Source organism: Setaria italica, chromosome VIII (genome assembly GCF_000263155.2).
Source record: "Setaria italica strain Yugu1 chromosome VIII, Setaria_italica_v2.0, whole genome shotgun sequence".
Classification (NCBI taxonomy): Eukaryota; Viridiplantae; Streptophyta; class Magnoliopsida; order Poales; family Poaceae; genus Setaria; species Setaria italica.
The window spans coordinates 14,494,898-14,507,555 of NC_028457.1; the positions used below are offsets into that span (position 1 = coordinate 14,494,898).

The 12,658-nt window shown below is 40.1% G+C and overlaps 1 protein-coding gene across 2 annotated transcripts; it reads right to left on the reverse strand.

The window, feature by feature from the left end:
* Positions 1 to 6,595: 6,595 nt before the first annotated feature.
* On the reverse strand, positions 6,596 to 10,159 carry LOC101786937 (probable glutathione peroxidase 2). 2 transcript variants are annotated; one of them, XM_004979112.3, is made up of 6 exons: positions 9,878 to 10,159; positions 8,991 to 9,067; positions 8,277 to 8,338; positions 8,038 to 8,156; positions 7,004 to 7,175; positions 6,596 to 6,919 (listed from the first exon to the last, which is right to left on the reverse strand). In XM_004979112.3, the coding sequence occupies exons 1-6, from the start codon at positions 10,037 to 10,039 to the stop codon at positions 6,915 to 6,917; spliced, it is 597 nt and encodes a 198-aa protein (XP_004979169.1). In that variant the 5' UTR covers positions 10,040 to 10,159; the 3' UTR covers positions 6,596 to 6,914. The 2 variants fall into 2 exon arrangements, with proteins under 2 accessions (XP_004979169.1, XP_004979168.1); XM_004979111.3 differs by having other exon boundaries at positions 7,008 to 7,175; positions 9,878 to 10,156.
* Between the last annotated feature and the right edge of the window lie 2,499 nt (positions 10,160 to 12,658).

A 12,658-nucleotide genomic window follows, 5' to 3' on the forward strand; every position in this document is an offset into this window, starting at 1 on the left:
CTGCTTCATGGGCAGCAAGGATCTTCAGGGGTGCTGATATGACAGAAAGCTCTTCCAGTCGATGAGTGGTTTCGGCAAATAGGAAAAATGAATTCTTCCACACAGAAACGTCGAGGTCTTGTCAGCCTTATTATATCGGCTATTAATTTTGAAGCATGAAATGTTCATAGTTCCAAATTAGGGGGTCTACGTGTTGACAACAAAAGCTTGCTGGTTACTGTACCAAGTTTTGGTGTCAACAGACTGATCCGTTATTTCCACTGCCAGTGAATTCATCGGCTCAGAGTGGGATCAAGGCATCAAGCCGATGGGGTTCTTTATATTTCAATTATATTTCAAGAGGAGTCGATATGGCTTTGAATATTGCAATTAGACATCATTAGCTCTCATTGGACTTCTATGATTAGTTTCGGAACATGAAGCATTCATACTCTGAAACTGGGGGGCCTGTGTTAACACAAAAATTTGGATATATCAGCGTACCACGACATATGTGTACCACGACGGGTTCACATATATCAGTGGTTCCCCTCAATTCATGGTGTTTGTCCAGAGCCCACTTCCCTTGGATACAAGGCCCCACCGGTGCCGGACGACGTTGTACCGAAGCTGCACTTGTACCCACATGATGCATCAGTGGAACCCGGTTCCAGAGAGCTGCACTTGCATTGTTAAGTTTCTTCAATCTATGGTTTGTAATAAATCGTTCCTCAGTTATGCATGTAAAAATGTAATGTTTGTTGATGCTATCCCATCGCGGAAGCGACCCTGATGTATGGCTATGGAACACACCGTGGAGGTTTTCAAGGAGTTCTGTGAACAGAACCCTTGACAGACTACCGGACTTACACTGTTTTAAGTGCGTTTCGGATAATTGTTGTTCTGACAGCAATTAGACGCACTTAAGCCAGTTTAAGTTGGACGGTTCCGCCACAGCTGGTATCAGAGCCATAGGTTGGGATAATCAACAGATATTACTATTTAAAATTTGAGACTCTATTTTTAAAGTAAGAAAATGTGAGTCTTAGGTGGTAGTTGTGTTAATTGGTTGATTGTTTTGCAGATGCTAACTGTTTGCTGCGTGTCGCTAGTATTCGGTAGCGTATTATTAGGGAGAGATTACGATGCCACCAATTTTTCTACGAGTGTGTATATGAGTCTGAAAGTGCGTAGGAATCGCTGCATCATAATTGCATAGCATGTTTTAAAAACTTTTGGGTTTGGTGAGTGTCGTTAGACCTAAACCCGTTCCATGCGTTAAAAGTTAGACGTGGTCAGGACCGGTGCAAACAGAGGACCGAAGAAGAAAGTACCAAGGAAGATGAATAGATCTAAAATTCTTTGATGCAACCAGCTTCACTAAGATACTATAAAAGGACATCATTTCAAGCATACCTGAAATTTTGATGGTTTATGATGAAGTTCGAGGAATTTAGTTTCAAATGTTGTTCTAACATATGCACATATAACTTTGAAGATATGACATATATATAAGTGGATGGGAGTAAAGGTTTAATGGATTTCTGTACAATTTCTTGACAGATGTCAGATCCTAAGGGGCCCAATGATTCCGTGATGAGGGTTAATAATGAAATCCCACCACGAGCCCCAACGTTTGCCGATGCCATTGCCAGCCTGGTGAACTCTGGGGCTAAGCAAGCCCAGTTGCTTCAAATGATTGCTCAGAACACAAGAAATGTAGGTGGTCGAAGGGATCCAGAGTAGGGTGTGACTTACACCCAGTTCTTGGAAACTCGTCCTCCTATCTTTCAATGAATGGCTCTAGACACTGGAGCAAAAGTTTTGTGTAATTCCGCATTGCACGGAAGCACAAAAGGCGGAGTTTGCCGGACTCCAACTTCAAGGTCCTACCAGAACTTGGTGGACCAGTTATTTGGTAAGGCAACCCGTGGAAAGGGAGATCATATGGGAAGATTTCAAGATTGCTTTCCGTACCCAGTTCATACCTGAGGGAGTCCTAGGATGAAGCTAGAGCAATTTCTAAGGCTCCAACAAGGAGGTCGAAGTGTACTGGAATACACTCATGAGTTTGACCATTTGGCCCAATATACCCTAGAGCATGTAAACATGGAATCTAAGAAGAGGGATTGCTATCTTCGAGGACTTAATGCGAGGATGCAGGAGAAGTTATCTACCTGCACCTTCGCTGATTATAGTGTTGTGGTAAGTGTAGCCATTACTGCAGAAGAGAAAATGAGAATCCTAGATGAGACTCTAAAGAAAGAAGAATTCCTAAAGAGGAAGAATATTCCTTCTGGGGCATCTAAAGGTGCTTCACAGAGGATGAAGGTAATCTATCGAGGTCCTCCTTGACCAGCATACTGGCCTTCATTTCAGCAGAGGCCACACCAACCTTGGATTGCCAGGAGCCCCATAAATACTCCTTGCCCAGTGAATGCACCAGCTTCCGAGTTTCGTAACCCCACTCCTTTGGGAAATCAGCAGGCTTGCTTTAATTGTCGAAGGCCGGGACACTTTGCCCGTGATTGTTATTTTCCCAAGGCCGGAGGGAACACGGGTGTAAAGGCTCAGACTTTGGGCCAAGGTGTGGGCCAGAAATTTGCCCGGAAGAAGTTTGTGAACACCTAGACTGGAAAGGTTCATTACATGAATGTTGAGGAAATTTCGGAGGGTGAGCCTATCCTAGCAGGTATGTTCTCTATCAACGATCACCCTGCCATGGTTTTATTTGATTCTGGCACTTCGCATACCTTTATGAGTAAGAACTTTGTGAAGTGGCACCAAATAGAAGTATACACGGTCAACACTAATTATACTATACAAGCCACTAGAGCCACCCAAAATACTAATCAAGTTGCTCGTGATGTGGTCTTAAATTTAGAAGGATGGAAAGTGGGTGCAACTCCATTAATTTTGGAAGATCAGGGAATAGATATTATTTTGGGAGTTAATTGGATGAAACAACATAAGGTTCAGATTGATGTGTTCAGTCGAACCATTAGCCTAAAAGATTCACGAGGACATCCTTTCAACCTCCAATTACCCACTCGTCCATGTTTGGACCAAATGGTTAATAAAATCAGAGCAGTGACTCTAGACTCCATCCCCGTAGTTAATGAGTATGCAGATGTATTTCCTGAGGATCTTCAGGGTTTGTCGCCTAATAGAGCGGTAGAATTCACCATTTAATTAGAACCTGGCACTGCTCCTATCTCTAGGAGGCCATACCAGATGCCACCTAAAGAACTTGCAGAATTGAAAGCTCAATTACAAGAATTGTTGGATAAGGGTTTTATTCGGCCTAGTACTTCACCCTGGGGCTGCCTTGCACTTTTTGTCAAGAACAAAGATAATACTCTAAGACTGTGTGTGGACTACCGTCCTTTGAATGCTGTAACTTTTAAGAACAAGTATCCATTACCAAGGATTGATTTGTTATTCGACCAATTGGCTGGAGCCAAGGTCTTTTCCAAGATTGACCTTCGGTCTAGATATCATCAGATTAAGATTAAACCTGAAGACATTCCTAAGACAACATTCTCGACCAGGTATGGGTTATATGAATACTTGGTCATGTCCTTGGGTTTAACAAATGCCCCAGCCCACTTCATGTATCTCATGAACTCAGTATTCATGCCAGAACTGGATAAATTTGTGGTAGTCTTTATTGATGATATCCTAGTATTTTCAAAAAGTGAGGAAGAACATGCGTGGCATCTGCGTGTTGTCTTGGATAGACTCCGGGAGCACCGACTATATGCCAAGTTTAGTAAGTGTGAGTTTTGGCTAAATAAGGTTCCATTCCTTGGGCATGTTTTGTCCGAAAAAGGAATTGAAGTGGATCCTGGAAAGGTCAAGGACATATTGGATTGGAAATTGCCAACAACTGTTCATGAAGTAAGAAGCTTTCTTGGAATGGCCGAATATTACCGAAGGTTTATTCCAAACTTCTCCAAGATCTCTAAGCCAATCACCAAGTTACTAAAGAAGGAAAAGAAATTTGAATGGACTTGTGAATGTGAAGAATCCTTCAAATTGCTGAAAAAGTTATTAACCACAGCGCTAGTGTTAGCCCAACCCAATTTAGAGAAACCCTTTGATGTTTATTGTGATGCCTCAGGAACTGGACTAGGATGTGTTCTTATGCAAGAAGGAAAAGTCATTGCTTATGCTTCACGACAATTGAAGCGTCATGAACAACATTATCCTACCCATGATTTAGAACTGGCTGTCGTGGTTCATGCATTGAAAATATGGTGACATTATCTTTTGGATAGTGATTGTCATATTTTTACTGATCACAAGAGTTTAAAGTACATATTTACCCAATCGGATCTGAATATGAGGCAGAGGAGATGGCTAGAACTGATCAAAGACTATAAGCTCGAAATTCACTATCATCTGGGTAAAGCTAATGTAGTAGCTGATGCCCTGAGCAGAAAAGCTCAATGTCACTGCATAACGATTCAACCAAATGTTAAAACATTGTGTGAAGAGCTAGAAGATCTGAATTTAGGAATGGTAATGCAAGGTACCCTGCATAATCTTATCTTGTATGATACCTTAAAAGAGGAGATAGAACAAGCCCAGAAGAGGGACAAAGGAGTGAGAATACTTCGGGAGCGAGTAAGTCAAGGTGACATTACTTGTTTTACCCAAGATGAAAAGGGGGTGCTATATTTCAAAAACCGAATAGTAGTACCCAAGAAGATGGGCTTGAGGAAGAAGATCCTAGATGAAGCTCATTTGTCGAGATTTTCTATCCACCCTGGAAGTACTAAGATGTATCAAGACTTGAAGCAATGATTTTGGTGGACAAGAATGAAGAGGGAAATAGCCAAGTATGTATCCGAATAAGACCACTCGGGACCCACCATATCCCACTGATGCAGGAAAGAAAGTATAAACGTTGTGTGAAGAAAGCGACCAAGAGGCAGAACAAGATGAGGAGGCGCCCCATGTACTCCCTCCACAACAGAAATCCAGGGAGAAAACTAATGGAAAGACAGCCCCTCATGAGTTCTATGACACGATGCTGCTACCATTCCCAAGAAGGAACCGTAAGCCTACCATCGACGAGCAGTTTGGAAAATTCGTTGAGGTAATTATAAAGTTACTGGTAAATATTATGCTACTCGAAGCTATGCAGGTTCCAACAGATCATGCAAGGTACCTGAAAGATATCCTAAACAACAAGAGGCCATTGCCCACCGTTGAGGTAACTAAATTAACCGAAGAATGCAGCACCGCGATCCTAAACCATCTTCTAGAAAAGAAGAAGGACCCAGGTTGCCCCACCATCGCGTCCACGATTGGGACACAACACTTCGATCACCCCCTCTGCGACCTTGGATGCAGCATCAACGTAATGCGGCAGTGTTTGACAAACTAAACTTTACATCCTTGTCCCTTTCAGCTAGGTGTTTGCAGCTTGCGGACCAATCTGTCTGTTACCCTGCGGGAATCGCACAAGACGTTTAGATAAAAAATTTGGAATTTCCTTGTTCCCGTGGATTTCGTGTTCCTCGACATGGAGGTTGACATGAAGACTCCTCTCATATTGGGGAGGCCATTCTTGAGCACCGCCAATGCAAGCATAGATGCGGGAGCTTGCGAGATCAATCTCAACATTAACGACAAGGAAGAAAAGTTTGCCTTCAAGCCAAGAGTATAACAATGCTCGTAGGTAAGAATATTCTATAGTAAACATTGTAACTGCGTGCAAAAGTTTGAGGTGGCTCCACCAAAGAAGGATAGCCTCATCATCACGATGAGGGAGAACCGGGACAATGAGAGGAAACGCCCGTCGAAAGCCAAAAAGAATGCAAAAGTAAATACGACTGGTAAGGGGGAAAATACTGGAAAACTTAGGCTATGCTTAAGCCCTCCAACACTCCGAAGAAAAGCCCCACACCCAAGCCGAAGTGAACAATCAAGGTGTGGAGGAAGAAAGAGATCGTGTCATCCAAATCAACCTATCTGGACCGGACGACAACAAATCAACATGAACAACGCCTGAGAAGTCCAGCTGAAGGACTTAAAATCGTGAGTTATTGCCGTGAGGTAAACCAGTATGTATCCTCATATTTAATTCCATCTATTTTAATTCGTGCATTTGCATGTTTAGTTTTCGAAATTATTTACTTAACCTCTGCATAGAGGTTTGAGTACTTAACTTTTTCCCTCAATCCTTCTGCTGCTTGCTGCATTTCTCATTCCCATTGACAGTTTCTGCACCCACTGAACTAGCAAGAGTAGAACCTCTAGAACCACGACTGTCGCTAAAGATCCTGCTCAGGATAAACAGGCAATCAAGATTTTAGGAGCGTTTGATGCGACTGCTCTCTCAGAACTACTACATCCTATTCGACTACTTCCCTCTACGTCCAGAAGGTCATTTGGGTGTACGACTACGTCACTGCTCGAAGGAGTTTTCACTGCATGGAATTGAGATGACATCAATCTTGTTCGGCTACATCAACTAAGGTAAACCGAATAACATGACTATTCCAACTGAGAACGGAGCAGCGAACTCCAGCAACGACCCATCCCCTAGGTATCTCCTAATTCTTTTTATTTTGTTCCTGTTTAAAATGTTGTTTAACATGAGCACTTGCACATATCATGTTATCACTGAATCACTCAACATAATCATGATAATTATTTACATGCTAAATTTTGGAAGTAAAATATAGCGAAATTTGCCTAGATTTCTAAAACCTATGGCACGTGCATCTCCTCTAGTAAAGATTAACAAGTGGCATTTTCATGAAAAGTTCACTAGACCATCTTAATTTCAACTGCAGAAACACAAACTGAGATGTCCGAGCTCCTTATTTTCAATAATAATACAGCTCAGAAGAGCGACATACAGAATCTGAGGACGTGATTCACAAACCAATTATGGTGTGGTGTCAAGAAGCTTCTGGATGTCATTCTGTAGAAAAAATCACAACAATGAAATGTATCAGCATTTAGGGAACAAAAAAAAAGCAAAAATGCAGTTGGGAAGAAGAGAAACCAGCCTCTATCTTCAAAGGAGAACTCGTCGGAGCATATCGCCCAGCAACCTTGCCATCTTTATCAACAAGAAATTTGGTGAAGTTCCATTTAATGCCATCTCCAAGGAAGCCTCCTTTCTGTGATTTCAAGTACTTGAACAATGGTGCAGCGTCCTTACCATTCACATTAATCTGCGAGACAGTGAATGAAATTTTGAGTATGCATGACAAATCCAACTGATATGTAGTTTGCACAGAACACCAGGGGTAACCAAATACTCCATCTGATTCCAAATGGTATCCCATTGGATCCATGCACAGGAATCAATATGTAGAAGGAATGCTAGTAGATCGTCACATATTTGGAATAAGAATTTGTTGATCTTTTTCAAATTTATCCTTAATTAAAACTTCAAGGTCTATAGTTCTTTCTACAAAGCTCACTGACTGTCTAGTCTCCTACCGTTGCAAGATCTAGCAATATATTTATCCCACACTGTAGAAGCAGGCGAGCTTTATTTCTTTCTAAACCAGTCGATATTGATTTGTTTTCTTTTCTCTTTCAGCAGAAGGATAATTTTATTTGATTTTTTATTCTTTTCTTTTACTGCTTTTGCAGATTATTCAGGTCAGTTTACTGAAACAGAAAAAGACATCCACACAAGAACTGTCAAAGGTTGTATGCAATAACCTTAAAGTTTACTAATTAAAAAAGATCCATCAGAGGTCAGAGGATATGGAGAGAGAAAATCTAGTGAAAGGATTAAAACTTTAAAGTGACTTTTGGCAGTTTCCTGTTCTACTAGTTTGGTTCAGATTCCAGCTGGATGTATAGTAAATTAACTGGACTTTTGGAGAAATGGACCAGAAAACCTCTGACTTTACATATTGATCTAAATGGATCTGCAGATTTGATGATTGATATGCAATGTGCTCAATAGAACCAAGACATGAGAATTAAGGTAGAAAACTCTGAATTTACATATTGATGTTATTATTATTGTTATTACAAAAGAAATAGAAGACACAAGCAGCTCAGAAATCAAATTCTTACCTTCTCGAAAATAGGAAACTCTGCTTTGAACCTAGTACAAACTGTCTCCTGAATATCTTCATTGCTGCCAGGCTCTTGACCAGCAAATTGGTTGCATGGAAATGCAAGTATCTCAAGGCCTAAATGGAAAAAACGAAAAGAATCCAAATGAAGGTTTATTTTCTTTTGGCAAAAAGACATGTTTTAGTCTGATACCAGGTAAATTGAGTCTGCAAAGGATCTCAGTTCCGTAAAAATACCTTTTTGTCTGTACTTGTCATACAAGACATTCAGCTCTTTGTAATTCGAATTAGTTAATCCACTACAAAAATAAAGTTAAACCAATGAACCTCCAGTTTCATACATACTCTGTACTTAAACTGTGTAATAATAAATTAAAAGCACAGCTATATGGCATATATATCAGACATTAGTCCGACAAGACTGCAACAAGTACAACAGACCATAAGTTTGCTACACTGGAATGATTTTTTTTGCAACATGACTGGACTGTAACATGGACAGCAACAAGTACGAATAAATATCTGACTAAGTACAGAATATATAATGTTAGATTAACCATCCACAATATGGAAAAAGTAGATCAATCATATTTCTGATAGACAAAGTATCCTTTTATAAACTTCTCCAGATATGCAAAAAGTAGATCAACCATATTTCTGATCAAATGAATAAATCAAAATTTGGGTAATAGTGATCCTGTACGCATAGTATCCAACTAAGTATAGAATATATAATCTTGACAGACATAGTATCCGTTTATAAAATTCTCCAGATATGGAAAAAGTAGATCAACAACATTTTTAATCAAATGACTGAATCAAAATTTGGGTAATAGTGATCTTGAACGCATTACAGGACTGTTATTTTTTAGAAATTGACAATATGGTCATATACTTACAGTCCGACAGATAGAAACAGAGAAGGAATGTCAAGCTCAGGTTCAAAATTACCATTGCGATGCAACGTTAACAATAAGAAGAACCTTTCCAGCGTAGTCACTCAGTTTTATATCATTCCCTCTAATATCCTTGAGAAAAACAAAACATCAGTTCACTAATAAATCTGCGAAAAATTGTAGAACATATAAGTTGAGTACACGTAACTATTTTCAGTTGTAAAATTATAAGAAACTCTAGAAGTCAAGTTAATCATGCTGGGTGAAAGCAAAAGGCGCACAACCTCCTCATAGACTGTTGCAGGTTATGAGTTGAGCACCACAGGTACCATGCCAAGTTCCTTACTGAGCATCGATCTTAATGCTGTCTATCACATGCTGAGCAAACTGTATATATAATTATATATACACGCTTTGAGATAGTTATTAGATATTAGTTCGCTTTTGACACATGTCTAGCCAAAAAGTTCATCTTTGCAGTGACAGCAACAGAAACTAGCCCAACTAGGAAAGGGTAGCGTTTCAGCTCCAGAGCGCGTGACAAAGAAAAGCCAAATCTTACGGTTCCACTAAGGGGACATGATCCTTCTCGGGTTCCATCAAGTCAACACTTGTTTATTCCCCATTCACTCACTAGCCAGATACAGATCAACTACATAATCTTCAGACCAACGCAGCAGGAACAATAAAATCAGCGTCCCATCCGCAATTAGTACCACGGAATGAGCAATCTTGGCGACTAAAACAACCATCCTATCACCAATTGCTCAAATTGCAAGCAAGATTCACTACCCCAACATAAAAAAAAAAACCCAATTATTATTTACCGTTAAGAAAACCCCCAATTATTTCACCAAACTACGAGTCAATGAACTGGCGGAAAAGCAGAGGGGAAAGAAAGCTTAGCAGATCTCTCCGCATCAGGAGGCAATAGCCACCTACCTTGACGGCGATGTCGTAGATGGAGGCGGGCAGGTCGTCGGCCATGTCCGGGACCGTCGGGGCGAGGGAGCGCGAGACGAGGGCAATGGCGAGGGCGAGGACGGCGAGGGAGAGGAGGATTCGGGGGCCGCTGAGCCCGCCTCTTGTAGCCGCCGCAATCATGGGGGTTGGCGGAGGTGGGCGGTAAGAAACGGCACGCCACGGCCGGCAGCAGCGAGTTTGGTTTGACTGGAGACTGGAGAGCGTCCACACCGGCGTACGGCGTACGCCGTGGTCTCTTGGGGAAGCGAGGACTGAAGGAAAGCCACGTCAGTTTTCTGTTTTGCTCTTTTTTCTGTCGAAAATGGGTCCCATCATTAGAAGATCTAGCACTCGATTTTTAAACCCTCACAGTAGCTCACGTACAGGCCTTAACGAATATACGCACGTAACTTACCCAACCTACCCAATGAGTACCTCTGAAAAATTAAATCGGTAAATTTTTGAAATTGACGAAGTCACTACTGGCATCATGCTGCCGACGGGCACGTCACCTACCACCGAAAGTATACGCCGGTTAAATCAAGGAAAAATGCAAGCACTAGTATCAAGTCAGCGTCAAATCAAGGACTTGAACTTTGGTGGGCAAGTTCCACCACAAGAAACCTTACCAGCTGATCTACGCTCAATTCGCATCAGTGTTAGAGATTAATAAAGCATAATAAGGCAAATAAGTACTAATAATACTAACATAGTAACACTACACTTTGACAATCTTTTGCTACATATATATGTTGATGTAACATCCTGTTTTTTAAGCATTTAAAAATACGGATTTTTCAAAAATTTTCTTTGAATTAAACACATTTCTTTTCCCAAAAATTCAAAATCATTTTACAAATAAATAATACATAAAATACTAGCACGTTTGTTGTATTTGATTGCTCAAGCTCTCTCTCTTTCTAATATTTTCTTCTCCTAAATCCTAGAAGTAATATTTGAATTTTATTACAATATTAATTACAAATCCATGAATCTACCTATAACAAACCCTCTCGCTATCAAATTCTTAGAACCTCCGAAACCCTAGGAATGATATTCTCGTAATAATCCTTTTTCCAAAAATCCTGAAACTCATATTCCACTTGAATATGAATATTAATTCTAAATCAAACCTTTAACAGACCACTATTCAATCTTAGACATGTCCAAACACCTTGAACCCGAACCCTCCCAAAATACTCCATCTTTATATCTAGCTCAAGCCCACACTTCAAACCCCCTTCAAATTTGAAATCCATTTCAAATTTTAACCTAAAACCCCCTTAAAATAAATGGGAAACCATTTAAACCTAACATGGGCCACAACCTCCCTTTCAACCCGCCCTCCCTCTCGGCCTGGCTCACCTCCACCCTCTCCCGCGCCCGAGCCGGCCCAGCTCGTCTACACAGCCGCCACTACTAGATTTTTGGTCTATTGCAACGGAGGAAAAGTGTGGTAATATGGACAATATAGTTGCAATAGGTAGCATTTGCAGCAAAGTCAGGTTGGTTGGCAGCCGTGACAAGTACCTCCGTTGCAATAGCACATTGCAACGGTTTTTTTTGTCTGTTGCAATATTATGATAATTGCCACACACTCGTTCATTGCATTATAGAGTATTGCAACTATTGATGCCGTTGCATTAGCATGTATTGCCACGCAAGTAGGCATTGCTATAGTATGTAGTTACAACGGACTGACACTGTGGCAATAATTCGTTTTGCAATGAAAAATATTTCGTTGTGACAGATCCTATGCCAACACAATTTCTTTCATGGAAATAAACTATATTTCCATGAAAACATGTTTGGTGGTAATAATTCGTTTTGCAATGGAAAATATTTCGTTGTGACAGATCCTATGCCAACACAATTTCTTTCGTGGAAATAAACTATATTTCCATGGAAACATGTTTGGTGGCAATAATTTATTTTGCAACGGAAAATATTTTGTTGTGACAGACCCTATGCCAACACAATTTCTTTCATGGAAATAAACTATAGCGCCATGAAAACATGTTTGGTGGCAACAGTTTATTTTGCAACGGAAAATATTTAGAAGCAAGAAAATATGTTGCAAAAGATTATTAAGTATTATTACATATTTTTTCTTTTGTGGCAATAAATTTTTTTGCAATGGAAAATATATAGAGTCAATAAAAAATATTGCAACAAAATATAGGTTGTGGCACACTATTTGTTTTGCAATGATATACATTTGTGGTAATAACTTATAGCAACGAACTAAAATTGTTGCATTTATTTATTTTTGCAACAGGAAGATGTAATTCTTTTTGCAACAGGAAGATGTTTTTCGCAACACATTGCATTTTATATATTTGGATATTGAATCGTTCTTGCAACAAATCATTTCACCAAAATATGAATATGAATATGAAACCAAGCCATCATGACAATCATAAAGTAAAATTGTCAAACACATTCTCCGAATCAAAAATAGTTCATAACTAGTGTTGGGTGCTCAACAGTGCTAAATCTATGTTATGTAGGCTATAGGAAGCATGCACTACATTGATTTTTCTGATACCATGGCATGACTCCGAGTCCGTGCGATCCATTCAAGATGAATGTTCCTGTTGGAAAAAAGAATGCAGTGCATCAGCAAAATTCATGAGTAAGTCACAGCCTTGATCACAATGTCTAGTATTGCAACCCAAATTTTTCCAAAACTAATCAGTTAGCAAACATCCAGTTCGAACCACCACAGCAGGCATGATGAGTTCAGAATTCAGAAACAAA